We start from the raw sequence: 15,382 nt of genomic DNA on the forward strand, positions 1-15,382 counted from the left end.
CAACAGAGGAAGAAATGCCTTTACGTCATTGGTCAGAGGTTGTCTGGCAGCCAAGATGGCGGCCACGATGCTGAGGTCGCTTACCAAACTAGGACGTCCTTCAACAAAAATAATATTAAACACTAATTTGCTGAGCCCTGGCTGTACGCTCCTGCAGAACAGGTAATTATAACAAAAATTTAAAAAAAAATTATAAACAAAACTGTCTTACTTATTGGTAAATAGGCCGTAAATGAAGCTACAGTGATGCCGAGGTTTAGTAAATAGTGTAAATACTCTTTCATGCAAAAGGTTCACTAAGGAAAGGATTTGATTTTAAAAAACAAATTAATGTTCATTTAATCAGCTCAGAGCTCCTTGAAATAGCTCCTCGGTCCTTCGTGTGTTGATACGTAATCTGTCGGTCCTGGCGATGATCTGCTCGGGCTGTAAATCTCACGACAGCCAGCTTATCCCATGTTAAGATTTATACCTGCTGCTTTTCTTTTTCTTTTTTTTTTTTTGAACAGGCAGAAACAATGGCAGCCCGACGTGGAGTGGACGGAGCAGTACGCCGGGGCGGTGATGTACCCGACTGCCGTTAATGAGAAATGGACACCGCCTCCGTGGAACGGTATCATCCGCACGAATAATCACACTTTTAACACGGATAGTAATAATAATAATTTAAAAAAAAGACAGCTATTCTCTACTGATGGATAATTTTTGTGTTTAAATCAAAAGGTAAATGTAAATTTTGCATTTTGAGCGCGTCAGACTTGGTCTGGGACAGAAGGATAGACATTTTTAATTTCAGTGTAAGAGATTTAAGACACCGGTGTTTTGACAATTCATTACATCTCTTCTTCTAACATTACGGTTATTGGTATGAAGAAAAGAAAAACAAAAAAACATTAAGTCTTCACATTGTTACAAACCAAACCATGAATACAGCTCATTTGGATTAGAAAAATCTAATTTAAAATTACACCCAGTTTTTTCTTGTCCCCGAATCTAAACAATTTCTTTTCCTGTGTTTTTGGTTTTGGTTTTTTTTCCTGCCTCCTTCAGACAAAGATCCTCCCGCAGAGAAGGATGTGGCCAACCTGACGATTAACTTTGGCCCGCAGCATCCGGCGGCCCACGGCGTGCTGCGACTGGTGTTGGAGCTCAGCGGAGAGTCTGTCAAGAAATGTGACCCACACATCGGCCTGCTGCATCGCGGCACCGAGAAGCTAATCGAGTACAAGACGTATCTGCAGGTACTGAAGCGGCTGCAAAACGTTGTGCAAATGAGGTTTCTCCGGCCTCGAACTTACGGCCGTCGGAGAAATGGTTAAATTGTCTTGTGTCCACGCAAGCGTAGCGGTGCTCTAGATCACAGAGCAGTTGTGGCGTACCTAAACAACAGAGCACTAAATTGCTATGCAGTTTATTGCATAATGACCTTTCATATTGTTTTTGGACAACATACTGTTGATTACAGTAAAGATTGCCTGAGACTGATGGACCTGCATCTAACCTAACATCTAGATGCTGCAAGAGCAGCATCTTTCCCACCCGGACCGCCGCCAGTCTCTTTGGAAATAGCAAAATGAAAATGCTGACGTCACCTGAATTGATTCGTCAAAGTTCTTCTTCTTCTTCTGTTTCAGGCCCTGCCCTACTTTGACCGTCTGGACTACGTTTCCATGATGTGTAACGAGCAGGCCTACTCTCTGGCTGTGGAGAAGCTGCTCAACATCAAAGCTCCGCTTCGCGCAGAGTGGATCAGAGGTGATGAATAGAAATGGTCAGATATGAAGAGGCCTGTGGTCTGAAATCAGATGGTTTCAAATGTCAAAGGTGCTTTTTCAAGAGTGAACTTGATATACGTTTGCTGGGGTTCCCTCTGTACGCCAACAGCTCAGCTGTGTTGTAGCCGTGAATGTAAATTAAAATTACTTTTATTATCAACAAATCTGCAGATGACTAGATCCACTGTTCGGTCCATCACATAACAAAAAGTAGAAAAAGATGTGAATTTAAATTTCCCAGGATGCAAGGCGACACATAATTGTCTCGCAGAGTCCAAATCCAATGAAAAACATCTGCGCGAGCGGCCGGAAGTCGTCTAATCTTCTCAGTTCGCTCAAGGAAATCACTTGAAACTATTTATCAATAATCAATGCAGTCGGGTTTTTTTTTTTTTCATCACCGGACTAATTGTTAAAGTGAATACTGGTTTCAGCTCTGAATGGTTGGATGTGCTCTGTGTTGCGTTCACAGTGCTGTATGGAGAGCTGACTCGCATCCTGAACCACATCATGGCCATCACCACACACGCCCTCGACATCGGCGCCATGACACCCTTCTTTTGGATGTTTGAGGAGAGAGAGAAGGTGAGAGGACACGACGTCACGCTCACGCTTTTTATGTCGTCGTCGTCTTTCCCCTCCCCCCCAAAATTCCGTGTCAAAGTTGGGAAATTAGCAATGGAGACCCCCTCGACGTGCTTCAGAAAGTGTACGGCGATGAACCGGCGACCTCATCGAGGTGTTTTGAGCAGTTTTAAAATTTCAAGACGAGCAGAACATCACTGAGGAAGGCGCGTCGGGTCGGACGCGCAACCAGGCGGGGTTTTTCTTTGATGGTTCCGCGGTTGTCCACCGAGACTTCGTCCCCGCCACCCGTTATTCAAAGGGATTGGACTCCCTGGGACTTCTTTCCGTTCCCTAAAACTTTGATGCGCGCTCTCTGCTCCAGCTTCAGGTCCGTGGCAAAATTGCAGATCCACACATACCAGCGGTATTTATTTTAATTTTAAAACTGCTAACACATTAAATTGTATTGATGGTAACCGGACAGGCAGTCAATCAGTGTCCCATACAAATTGACTCTTTCTTGGACAGCATGGTTCCATAAGATTCACTGTTTGTTTGAGGTTTGCAGGTGATCTTAGAAGCATCACACAACAAGTACATGAAACTCAAATCAAAAGTGTCTTGTCGGCGTTTTCTGAAGATGCTCTTCACGTTCTAGACAGAGTCGCATTATTTAGTTCTTCAATACAAAATGTAAAACGCGGAAAGTACCGAGTATAATTTTTGCGTCTGACTCTTGTTTCCTCCCAGATGTTTGAGTTTTACGAGCGAGTGTCTGGAGCCAGAATGCACGCCGCATACGTCCGGCCGGGTGGCGTTCATCAGGTGGGAGAACGGACTCGGCGTTTGGTTTGATTTCTTCACTCACAGTCGAATGTGCTCAGGTTTCCTCCGGTCTGTCGTCAGGGATTCAAGCGTGTTTCAAAACAAAAACTTTAAAGAACACAATCAAGGAGACGATAAAACACACGCAGTCCTGTAACTCAAAATCAGGCAATTTGAGTTTTTAAATTTTTTTTTTTTATTGTTAGTAAACATGTAGTTAACTAAAGCATATCACGTGTATGAAAAATATGGATCACCTGGTAATATAAATGACCAACACTGATAAACTGTGCTCCAGGATATGCCCCTCGGCCTCATGGATGACATCTACGAGTGGTGCAAGAACTTCTCCATCCGAATCGATGAAGTAGAAGAGGTGAGTGACTTCAGAAATGCTCTTTACAATCTCCTCAAACCCTAAAACACTTGACGGGGCACGATTCCGTGTGGTGGAGAAACGTCCAGAAACTTTTGTTTTCCCGTCCGCAGATGTTGACCAACAATCGTATCTGGAAGAATCGCACCGTCGACATCGGGGTGGTCACCTCCGAGGAGGCCCTCAACTACGGTTTCAGGTGACCACGAATGAAAGCGTAGACAGCCCTCGAGTGTAGAAATGACACCGGATGAGGCTTTTGACGTCTGTGCGATATTCAGCTTGCGTTCTGACGCGTGTCACCTTGTCTGCTCATCCCCGCACCAGTGGAGTGATGCTGCGAGGGTCGGGCATCAAGTGGGACCTGAGGAAGTCTCAGCCCTACGACAAGTACGATGAGGTGGAGTTCGACGTTCCTATTGGAAGCAAAGGAGACTGCTACGACCGGTAAAAGATGATTTTTGTCTTATTGAACTGTGACTTCCCTTCCATTTCCTGCCCGTTTCTGTCTCAAATTAGGATCCCCTCGTCAACACGTTTGTGCCGCAACTTCGTCCTTTCATGTAGATTTCGATACAATAAGACGGTAGGACGGAGAATATATATCTTGATTTGTGAGAGCAGGACACTGGGAAGTATTTGATCTATTATTGGAAGAGCACACGCAAAGAGAGAGCGAAGAGAGAGATACGCGTCACACCATGAACTCGGCTTCAACACGCCTTCAAACCCTCTGCTTCGAGCAAAGCCGTTTGAGAAGCGGCTTCACCTTTTAGCCGGGGGCTTTTGTTCGATCTGCACATCTGGACCGTCTGCTCAGAGCTTCTCTCTGATGACCGTGATACCCGTTGGTAGAATTGTGATGTGCTCGGTTTACCTGGCAGAGTTTGCCCTGAAGCTCAGTTAAGCAAAAGCTCCACATGGAAGCTTCCTCCACACGTATGTCTTTTTTGTTGTTGTTGTTGTTTTTCCACGTTTTCGTTGCCGCTACTGCAGCATCTAATCTCAGAGCGCCAAACGCCGTCTCCTGACAGCCGGTAACGTCGTGCTCTTCTTCGGTTGTTTCATGGCCGACGGCAGAAAACCTTTCGCTGCGTTACCACCACCTTCTGGCAGCAGCGGTAGTGTTATCAGCCGCTGGTTAAAAACGGGAAATGTGTGTATCTTTTAAAGACAAGACAGTAGTTGCATGATTTTTTTTGTTTTCTTGTTTTTTTGTTAATGATATATGTTTATTTGAAAATCATGACCTATCCCTGCTCTGAATTAGAAATATTCTCAGATGTTCTTTGACGGCTAGAAGTCAGTTTAAAGTATATTTGGTCATTTTATGTTCGATGTGAATTTTATTCAGCACATTTCAAGTCCTCTCCTTTCCCCTCCTGTTTCACTATGTAGCAAATACGACATTTGGACGACCCTCTTGTGAACAGTAAGATATTTCACATTCAATTAGCGTTGTATGGTTTGCTATTGCCGTTTCATAAGAGCTGCGTCAGATCAACGGCATGTCAAAATATGCCACGTCAGTCGAACCCCGAACATTTGGTCTACTACTGTGTTTACTGGAAAGGGTTTCATGACCAAGCGTGCTTTAAAGGAGTCCTGGTTTCCACGCCGTGAGCGTGACGCTGCGGAAGGCGGACTTTGACCGAGGCAGCGGGCCCGAGCACGTCACCGGTTCAGAGAAAAGACGCGACCTCATCTGTTTAAGGACAGAACTCGCAAGTCTGGCCTATTTCCTGTCTCCCGCACCGCTGCTGTCCTTTTTTGCAGAATGAGTGAAGCTGTGACGATACAGAAAAGCTCTGCTGGCTTTCTCAGTTCTCTGTTTCGATGGAACAAACGCACTCCGGTTTTAATCAGTGCAGCTGTCGCCACCAAATTATAATCATCCATATCATCATATGTAAAAGATGAGCACCAGATCATCTGTGTGTGTGTGTGTGTGTGTGTGTGTGTGTGTGTGTGTGTGTGTGTGTGTGTGTGTGTGTGTGCGCGCGCAGGTATCTGTGCAGGGTGGAGGAGATGAGGCAGTCCCTGAGGATCATGCTCCAGGCGCTCAACAAGATGCCAGAGGGAGAGATAAAGGTGGACGACGCCAAGGTGGCCCCGCCCAAGAGGTCTGAGATGAAGGTGAGGTCGAGTGGAGGACTTTAGTCCGACGCCCGCAGCCTTGGTGATCTTGGAAATGCTGGAACTTTTATTACTTCGCCGCGTTAATTAAATTTCTCGCGCGTCACTAATTTCTCTTCTCGCCACCGCTTCTGCAGAACGAGGCCAGTTCCGCTGTGAAATTCAATTTAAATTCGTCGGCCCTCGAGGCCTCCGATCACCTCTACCTCCCCCTCAGTGTTTCAACTCTGTGCTGCAATTTAACATCTCTCTCAACGCGTGCAGCTTCCTCTCACACTTGTATGCGTCTTTTTCAGTAAACTTCTACCTGTGACATTATTATTTATTTTTAATTTTTTTATCGCATGCTCTTGTTGCTAGATGTCCATGGAGTCTCTGATCCACCACTTTAAACTGTACACAGAGGGCTACCAGGTCCCTCCAGGGGCCACGTACACCGCTGTCGAGGCGCCCAAGGTGAGACCACTCGTAACTCTTCTGTATACATCCGCCTCTTTGTCGTTTTTCCTCTGATTCACCCTAAAAAAATACAATAACCTGCAGATGATCCGCTTATATTCAGCGTGCGACTCTCTGGACTCGCAGTGTCCATAAAGTCTTTTGAGTCTCAATTAATCGGGCCTTTGTTCGCCCTCAGATGCTTGTGGTGATGTAATATGCTTACTGAAGTGTATATCTGTGTGCGTGTCCCTCTGTTTGTTGCTCGCAGGGAGAGTTTGGTGTTTATTTGGTGTCAGACGGCTCCAGCAGACCCTATCGCTGCAAGATCAAAGCTCCTGGATTCGCTCACTTGGTGCGCACTTAAAACTTCACAAGCCGCTGTGAAATATTAAACACACCGGGTATCAATTATTCAGCCCGTTTAAAGGCTCGTCCTTAAGGCTCCTTTGACTTCATTAGCTCCATTTTATAAAGTATCACAGAGCCATTTGAAAAGCACACACAGAAGCTGTGGTCTCCCTCCTTCCTGCTCGTCTCGTCGCTCGTGGCAACACGAACTGCAGTTTAACATAGTCATTAGAATTTGGCTGTACAAGGCTAGAAAATGGCTTTAAAGTTGCATAAACAAACTATTAGAGTAGTTGGTGCATTAACTTGAGGCTACGCTCTCACGAGTTATGAAAATGAACTTTCCCACGGCTGCTCTCCTCTTCATCTGAATGGTAATAACTGTCTGCTTGTTTCCAGGCCGGTCTGGATAAAATGGCCAAAGGACATATGTTGGCAGATGTGGTTGCCATCATCGGTAAGGATGAGATGATTATTTTTACAAATGCAGAAGTGGGCTGATGTTGCATCACAACGAGTCGTCACTTCTCCTTCTCCTTCTCCTTCTCCTTCTCCTTCTTCTTCTTCTCCTCACAGGTACACAGGACATCGTGTTTGGCGAGGTTGACCGTTAACGTGAAGCTGCTTCACCCCCCCCCCCCATCCCCTTCCACCTCCCGCAGAGGAGAATTCACTCTTTGTCACGCGTCTATTAGACAGGTGTTCTTCCTGTTCTCTGTTTGCTGTAGTTAGGTTTTTGACAGATGACTCCACTTATAAGCCCTCATGTACAATGCTCAAATAAACCTAATAAATATTTTATGACTCAACAGTGAATTAGCCACTCGTATTTTTTTTTTTTTTCTTCCGATTTCATAATCTAAAACGCGATCGTTTTCAAACGCACCGTTTCCTCGAGCCGTCTGAAATGTTGAGGAACCAAGCAGTAAACATGACGGCAGAGACGTGGGCCTCGCTGGTGTGTTTTTTCCCTCTGGTTTGGTGTTAAAAAGGGGGAGTGGTCTGATGACATCTCAGGCAAGTGGACTTAGAGCTGAGACCACAACTTCCCCTCTGAGCCGTGAGGTATGCAATACCCGAGTGTTCACCAGAAAGCAGAGAAAAAGCACCATCGAGTCGTCGTGTTCTCTGGCTGCTGAAAGGATCCCAGTCGTCCGCGTGGAGCCCGTGTTCTAGATACCATGACCGCACCGGGAAGGAAGCTGCTGCTCCTGGCCGTTCCTCTGTGGATGAGTTTCGGGAGGGCTGGTGAGTCCTGACAAGCAGCTGGAATGTAAATGTTTTTATATCTGTTCGGTTCGATGTCCAAGGACCTCATGATGATGATGACTTTTTAGTTGGTGAGAAAAAAAACCTCCCGATAAAACTGTTCAGATAGAAAAAAAAAAAAAAAAAAAAACCCGAATCGAGTTACATGATGACTGAAGTGAAGCCGTGTTGGTTAACCAGGGTGAAGATAACAGACTTTTTATGAGATGAAGTAGATTAAACACTTTTCTGCTATGTAGAAAATGACTGTAATTTTTAAAACCTACAACTTCATGTTCAGCGGACTGGTACATTTTTTTTATTAAGAACAGTGAGTTCTTTCTGACGTTTGGCCTCATTTGGCTTAGCATTGGCAGCAGATCTGTTTTCACCACATCGAGTTCCTGTGAAAAGAAAACTGACCCTGTTGATTCTCGTTACTTGGGCCGAGAGACACGGATGTTGGTGGGCATTTTCTTTTTTCTTTTTTTTCTCGTTTTTGTGCACACTCTTCCTCTGACACAGTAGTTCAGCTGCCTCCAAACTATATTGGATATATTATAATTAAATCAAGTAACCTGACGAAATAAACTAATTTCTAAACTTTTATTTCAACACAAGTTGAGATATGTACAGTAAAAAACTTTTTAAAATAGTCAGTTGGGACCGAGAAAGCCTTTAGTGGGGGAACACATGAATACAAAGCTGATAATGAATTTGTCATTTGTTATTTTGATAAAGTCATAGTTTTTTCAGCACAAATTTAAAAAATTTACGGGTGTTATTTTTCAGACGCTTTCGGCTTTTCTTTGTCTCGCATCATATTTACTAAAATATGTAGGCATGTGGATTGAGACATAAAAAAAAGGCCATTTTCAATATTTGATCATTTACTATTTGATTTACTTTAAATACGAATTTGTATCTGATATGGTTTTCCACAAAAATCTTGTATCTTTTAAAAAAAAAATCATTAAAATTCTAGAATTGATAAATATGCAAATGTATTTAATTTCTTAATTTTACCCGCTGGATACAAAATGTCTCATAATTCACTGTGAATTTAATTCAGGGTGTATACCGGGGAGATTTTCAGTTTCCACGTCATGCTTTTGTAAGTTGAATTGGATCAGGATTGGCTTCCCAATAATTTGTGATGTCACAGATCCCGCTCATAGGCCTGTCCCTTCAAATTTGATTTTCAGCACGCACAGAAAAACATTCCTTCTTTAGCAGATGGAAGTAAAAACAGCGTTTACACCGTATAGCTCAAACATTCAACTGTAAGATAAAAACCCACTTTTGAATGGCTGCACCTTAAATAATTGAATAATCAACAGACGGCAGTCAGTAATGAAAATCACATTTACTCGTTTCTCTAAAGATTTTCAATTGGTAGTCTACTTTTGTGTGTTTCAGGAAGTGAAACGGGTTTATCAAGTGTTTTAAGAGCTGCTGCACCCGAAATATTTCAGTTAAACTTCAAACCAAAATGTCCTATGTATCTGTGGCCTGATGGCACTTTGTGGCCAACTGGGGTGTGAAAATCTAAGAGAGAAAGATTTCATTTTTGAGCTCTCGCCTGCCCTGCTCTGCTCTGTTTTGTCTGTCGTAACGCCCAACAAAGATGATCGTTTCTAATCACTAATGTTGCTGCTGCGTACTGCTGAGATAAACATGTTTTTACGTGAAGAAAAAAAACCTCCTGAAGGCATCGAGTACAGTGAAGACATGCTCACTTAGTGGTCACACATTAATATTAGACATGTTAAATGGCTTCCAGTGTTTGCCGTTTCCTTTGAACCCCCACTGCGCGTGACTTGCGGAAACCAAAGATGTCATCTCGGATAACGCACCACAACTCACAGGCTCACATGCAAGACTTTTAACATGTACATCTGATGAGAGCCATCGAAACCCAATGTGTCTGCTTGGACATCTGTCCTCCTGTCCACCAGCCACGATCCAAAACAGTCCCAGATGTAATCTTACTGTCATTTTAAAATGGAGGCCGTATCTGGAATTGAGCAACTGAGTGGAGAACCATCATGTGGTCATACATTTTAGAGAAGTGATTCATTTCCTTGAATTCGTGATGGAGGGTAAAGAAAGTTGGGAGGAAGGAGAGAATACAAAATTGCATTTGTATTCGGGGGGGGGGGGTTTCTAGAGAGTGAAGTTGTCATAGTTCTTTTTTCTAAAAGTAACAAAATAAGTATTTGTATTAATTTAGATATATTTAGTACGTCATTTGTACTTTTGGATCAGTTGAGCTTTAAAAATCGATGTGGTTGGTTACAAAAACCCTTAAAAAAACCAAAACAAGATTGTGGAGTTTACAGGAATACTTTTTAGTCATTGATTGTAATTATTAAAAAAAGAAAAATGTTTAATTAAATGCAACTGTGAATTTATTCATAAAACACATTTAAGATATACTGGCTAAACTGTTATAAAATAATCCTAAACTGTGCCAAAAAGTTTGTGATTGTTCTGGTTTTAATCATTTAAAGACAAATTCAGGTCAAGTATTTCAACCTTCATAGTTTCCATTATCTCATTTTTTTAAATTTAATTTTTTTTTTTATTTTTTACTTTGAATTAAAATACATTTAGGGACGTCCAACCTACAGCAGTGAAAACTCTGATTGGCCAGTAGTTGTTCTCGGTTTTGTGAGGCAGGACTTATGTTTTTGACATTATTCTGCAATGGACGGCCTTTATTTTTCAGAAATACTTTGCCGCTTACACTGGCTGTGTGTTTTTTTAAAGGAAGTGCCTGAAGTGATGTAATCACATAACAGGAAGAGTCAACACTGAACAGAAGACAATTATCACTACAGTGTATAATTACACTACGAGGAGGAACACAGCAAAAAGACACGTTAGAAAATAATAATAGATTTTTTTAAATAAAATAATACATTTTACATGAATGGTCATTAAAATATTGCCATGATACGTATACATTTCATGAAATACTGAGTCACAATGGGTTTTTTTTATGCACGAGTACTTCATTATCATCGATAATAAAAATGAAGACGGAGTCAAATAGTTTTCATTGCAGCTTCACAAATGACGCGTTCTTGTACAGAAGACGTTCTCAATCATTAAAGTCATTTTCTGCAGGCTTTTTGAAAAGTATATGTCTAGAAAGAACATGTACTTTATTACAATTTTGCACCTCGGTTACACTTTGCTTGCTGCGCAGGAGGAAATGATTGTTGGTCACTGCAGCTTAAATTCTAACTAAGTTTATAAAACCACAGGTCTGAGGATGGTTCTGTTGTTTACTCACATTTTGTAAATGAGGATTCTTTGAGAAGTTGATTAAATGATGAGGGACACTGATCAAACACGGCGTCAGGAGGAATTCGTTTGACTTTTTTTAATCGAGCAGCAGGATCATCACTTATTTTGCTGACTGTATGGTTGTGTTTATGAACATATTATAAAAAAGAGACATAGGTTGCAATTTTAGTGCTCAGATAAAATCAGTCTTGCCGATGACTAAATTACCTGTGATCATTTCCTCTTTATTTTCCACCTGTAATTTCCCCACGTTATTTCTGTTAATATTTAAAACACAAACCCATTTAAAGCCTTTTCCAGTTCAGTTTGTACCCTGCAGTTTCTTGCTGTCGCTGTTTGTTTCTCAATCTCAAATGATGTGTGAGCTCCGTTTCCTAAAACTGTTTTGTGAAATACATGAAGCGACGGTTGACATGGAAGCCCTCTGCCAATAATCCGTTGCATGTAATCATTTGATAGTTGTAACGATGAGCTGCTCTCACGGTTTTGCTGCAACCAAACTCTTCCCCTGTGATTCCTCAGCTGCTCTCAACGAGCCGCAGATCTGCTACGTGCTGGACGGCATCCTGTTTTTGTACGGCGTCATCCTGACCATGCTCTACTGCAGACTCAGGGTATGTCTTTGCGGAAGCCTACACGATGCCTACAAATGTAACTTTTCATAAACGCCTGGACTGTATGTGATAATTGATGGACAATGCAAGAATGCAATCATCTATTAAAGGAAGCAATGGCCGAGCTTAAACAGTCGCGGTGCGTTGTCCGAGTGCGAGTGTAAAATAGGGTGTCATCGGCAAAATAAAGCACGGCGAACGTTCTCGAGGGACAACAGATCGTGTGAAAGCCTTAAAAATGTTTCTACTGACGTAAGTACTACTAAATACTGGTGTACTGACGTCAGTCATGACTTTGGATTTAGAGCTTTTCAATTGTGCAGAGTGCCTGATAGTTATCATCCCGTGTGAGTAAAACCAGAATGACCCACACGGGCGCGGTGTAGTCAACTCAAATTAAGGCGATAATAGAACAGAAGTTATACAATAAGAAATAAATTATAATATTTTAGGGTAAACTGATGATTAACTTTGAAATAATTTTTTTTTTTTTTTTGCTGCTGAAATAAAAGCTCTTCCATATCAACATTCTTATGGCCAGTAAACTGAATGGACATGATATGAAAATAATATAATAATACAACTACAAATAGATGGTAACGTTGGCCTGATGTGTGTCTTCTACAGATCTGCAATGCTCGAGAGGCTAACAAGAAAGAAAAGCCAAAACAGGTAAGAATGACTGCGTTCACACAACTCCTACGTAATTAAAAAAAAAAGAAAGAAGAAGAAGCAGAAACACACGGCACGTTTCTCAAACCACATGTGGAGAGCAAATAAAACACCGCAGCACAGAGTGGCATTTCAGTCAACCAACGAGCTCGGCCAGAGGCAAAAATAACCCGGTTAGGTCAATCCTGTGAAGTCTGAGAATAGAAGTAGTACGGACCACACCCACTAACACCTACTGTCTTTTCGTTCTTTTTTCTTTTTTCTGCGGCTCTTTGCGTGTCGAGTTCAACCGTTGTTGAAGATTAGAACATTTGTTCTAAAGAAAGTTTAGATTCTTAACTGAGACCAACAGGAAGCTGTAAGACCCTCCAGCTGACTCACCACAAACCAATCAGAGGCCTCGCTGTACATTGTGTAAAACCTTCAGCAAAAACTAACAGACTCATCTCAAATAGGAGATTTCTATTAGATATAGTTTTCCCTTAGTTGGTTAGCAGCGAGCTAGCAATAGTTTGTAATTGAGATGAGGCTCTTGCATTCGGTACTGTGCATTATATTAAAAACAATGGTAAGGGGGAAATTTAGAACAGATTCATGCTGCTTTAATTCTCTCAAGAAGAACATGAGAATATGTTCATGTGTGCTATATTTGATCTGATATGACGTTAAAGCGACACTGTGCCAATCTTGCAGTTCAGAGCAGAATGCTACTCAGCTTTGTTGAGTTAAAGAAATTGAGTAACATCTCTTGAAGCTGAGGAAGCTCTGTTTCGGTTTGGAGACATTTTTTTATTGAACTAAAAGAAGTGGATGTTTACCAGTCAGGGGAGAAAAAAAATGGCTGTGTGATGGGAAAAGCAGGAATTCATGTTTTTGGACCCACTAGGAACTAAAAAAATAAATATATCTCAGCCTCTGATATATTCACCTTAATCATTCTTTTTGAGTTTGTCTTTTGCACGTTTACCAAATAGGACACTGCAACACTAAATTGCTGGAGCGTCCGTTTGATTGGCCGATTGAATGACATTACACGCGTGGAATTCTTACGATTTTTTTTTTTTTAATAAGATATATTAACGTCAGCTTTCGCACCAACTTTCGTGTTTAATCATCACGTCTTTGGAAAAGCAGACTTACAACTCGTACATCTTTTTGTTAATTTCGTATTACCAGCTGCAAACCGCACGCAGCCCAAGCCGCTGCGAGACTCTGCGCCTGGCGTGGCTTCCTGGTTTGCAACATTTCTCATGTAGCGAACCAATTACCTCAAGAGATTGGAAGTCTTTTATTGTCATTTAACTCACAACGTGTGCATTTTGATTTTTTTTTTTTCTCACAATGATACTGTGTCTAATGTTGCTCTCGTCTTCCCCCGTCAGAGTGTCGAAGAGGGCATATACACGGTGAGTTTTTGCGCCGCGTGTGATGAAGAGAAAACAAACGGCAGCAGATTTGTGAATGTTAAATTACTATTTATGATTTTACAGTGGGCACTTTCTGATCTCCTCCCTCTTTGTCCTCCCCTCAGGGTTTGACTCCTCACGCCAAGGACACGTATGAGACGATTGGCTTGAAGAAGTGATGAGTGAAAGGCCAAAGTTTTCTTCTAAACACCTATTTTTTTAAAAAATTTGTATTTAAATATTGCATATCGTTCTCTGCTTCGATTTTGAGAGTATATAAGGTTTTGTACACCCGTGTTTATTTCCCTTTTGTAGGATCTACAGAAAGTTTAGAAGGGTTATGGTGGAAACAGAGAAGTTGAGCTGAATTCTCAGAAATGCTCTGCCCATGTTGTAGAAGATAGATCCACCGCTCTGTTGCACATATTTAGGTAAAATGCAAACATATTTTGATAATGTTTCAGAGATTTTATATCGTAATACTTATAAATAAAGAATAGGCAGATTTTTTTTTCTTTTGTTTTATATTTATTGGAATGCCGAACCGTCCCATCCTCCTGCTACGGACAGCACTCAACTCGCTTCCTCTTTGAAATACATCCATTTATGTGTACTTGCGTAAACATGTGACACAGCGTGTGGTTTTATTTCCTGCGTATGTTTAAATCCTCCTGTTTGTTTCAGAGCAACAACAACAAAAATAAGGATGAATGACATCGTTTTTTTCCAAAGTATTTCAGGGGAAAATGGCAGATGATGATGGTGATCGGAAAATCAAAACGAATCCAACATCCTTTAAAGTTACTGAGTAGTGTTTCCTAAACGCCACAGGGTGGCGGTGGCGGTGTCTTTGGTGTTGTCCTCACCTGTCTGCGTTCACAGAACACACAAGTTATTTTGTCTGTAAGCTGCAGCCTGTAGAAGCTACGGAGCTGTTGCATGTACATATAAAGCCTATTAAATGTTTCCTGCGTGTGTTAAATGACTCTGCCTCTCTTTGAATTGCAGTTTACAAAGTACTTTTATTTCCTACACCAAGGTTGTTGCGTTAAGGTACACAAAACGAATGAGAAAAAAAACCAACCATTTCCTGGAAGTGGTTTGACATCTGTGGCACTTTTAGTTTCAAATGGCAAAAAAATATAGAACAACGATGGAGGATATGGTGGTCTATTAGTCGAAGGTGGTTAAAGATAATCTCCATTACCGTGATATATGTGATTAACACGACAACATTTTGGGACTAAATGTACTTTTTTAGATGATGAAAAGATAGTGCTGATTGTTTCTGATGACCTTGTTCAAATTAAAAAAATTATTTTGTTTTCCTCATAAGGGAGGAGGCGCCTTGTAGTATCATGTTCAATATCCAGTGTTCAAACGGCTTCTTCGTGCCTGCCTCTCCTCTGAGCAGAGCAAGTAAAGACGAGAAAATAACTGTCATGTTGCCTCAACCAAACCGGAAAGGTGACTTTTGGCGCAAGTTTGTGCGCGCGCCTCTGCATGTGTTTGTGGCTTATGGGTCGTTAGGTGTGTGTGTGTGTGTGTGTGTGTGTGTGTGTGTGTGTGTGTGTGTGTGTGTGTGTGTGTGTGTGTGTGTGTGTGTGTGTGTGTGTCAGAGAGAGAAAGAGAGACAGAGAGAGAGAGAGAGAGAGAGAG

The 15,382-nt window shown here is 41.8% G+C and overlaps 2 protein-coding genes across 2 annotated transcripts; both read left to right on the plus strand.

The window, feature by feature from the left end:
- The first annotated feature begins 24 nt into the window (after window positions 1–24).
- Window positions 25–7,277, plus strand: ndufs2 (NADH:ubiquinone oxidoreductase core subunit S2). The gene is made up of 14 exons (XM_069722810.1): window positions 25–162; window positions 510–613; window positions 1,051–1,241; window positions 1,635–1,755; window positions 2,248–2,360; window positions 3,093–3,167; window positions 3,466–3,543; window positions 3,657–3,742; window positions 3,871–3,990; window positions 5,550–5,679; window positions 6,040–6,135; window positions 6,389–6,472; window positions 6,868–6,925; window positions 7,045–7,277. The coding sequence occupies exons 1-14, from the start codon at window positions 56–58 to the stop codon at window positions 7,080–7,082; spliced, it is 1,401 nt and encodes a 466-aa protein (XP_069578911.1). The 5' UTR covers window positions 25–55; the 3' UTR covers window positions 7,083–7,277.
- Window positions 7,278–7,374: 97 nt separating this feature from the next.
- fcer1g (Fc epsilon receptor IgFc epsilon receptor Ig) lies at window positions 7,375–14,618 on the plus strand. The gene is made up of 5 exons (XM_069722811.1): window positions 7,375–7,716; window positions 11,554–11,645; window positions 12,273–12,317; window positions 13,700–13,723; window positions 13,849–14,618. Exons 1-5 carry the CDS (start codon window positions 7,650–7,652, stop codon window positions 13,900–13,902), a joined length of 282 nt encoding a protein of 93 aa, XP_069578912.1. The 5' UTR covers window positions 7,375–7,649; the 3' UTR covers window positions 13,903–14,618.
- Window positions 14,619–15,382: the final 764 nt, after the last annotated feature.

The sequence above is a fragment of the Brachyistius frenatus genome, unplaced genomic scaffold (assembly GCF_029030835.1).
Source record: "Brachyistius frenatus isolate BFR_SWC_R1_liver_20210118 unplaced genomic scaffold, ASM2903083v1 Contig_305, whole genome shotgun sequence".
Taxonomy (NCBI): domain Eukaryota; kingdom Metazoa; phylum Chordata; class Actinopteri; family Embiotocidae; genus Brachyistius; species Brachyistius frenatus.

Excerpts from the sequence above, each read along its gene's own strand:
- ndufs2 (XM_069722810.1), top strand. The coding sequence starts at position 56 with ATGGCGGCCACGATGCTGAGGTCGCTTACCAAACTAGGACGTCCTTCA. Across the intron at positions 163-509 it reads TGTACGCTCCTGCAGAACAG|GCAGAAACAATGGCAGCCCG; the intron begins GTAATTATAACA and ends TTTTTTGAACAG. Across the intron at positions 5,680-6,039 it reads CCAAGAGGTCTGAGATGAAG|ATGTCCATGGAGTCTCTGAT; the intron begins GTGAGGTCGAGT and ends TCTTGTTGCTAG.
- fcer1g (XM_069722811.1), top strand. The coding sequence starts at position 7,650 with ATGACCGCACCGGGAAGGAAGCTGCTGCTCCTGGCCGTTCCTCTGTGG. Across the intron at positions 11,646-12,272 it reads TGCTCTACTGCAGACTCAGG|ATCTGCAATGCTCGAGAGGC; the intron begins GTATGTCTTTGC and ends TGTCTTCTACAG. Across the intron at positions 13,724-13,848 it reads TCGAAGAGGGCATATACACG|GGTTTGACTCCTCACGCCAA; the intron begins GTGAGTTTTTGC and ends TCCTCCCCTCAG.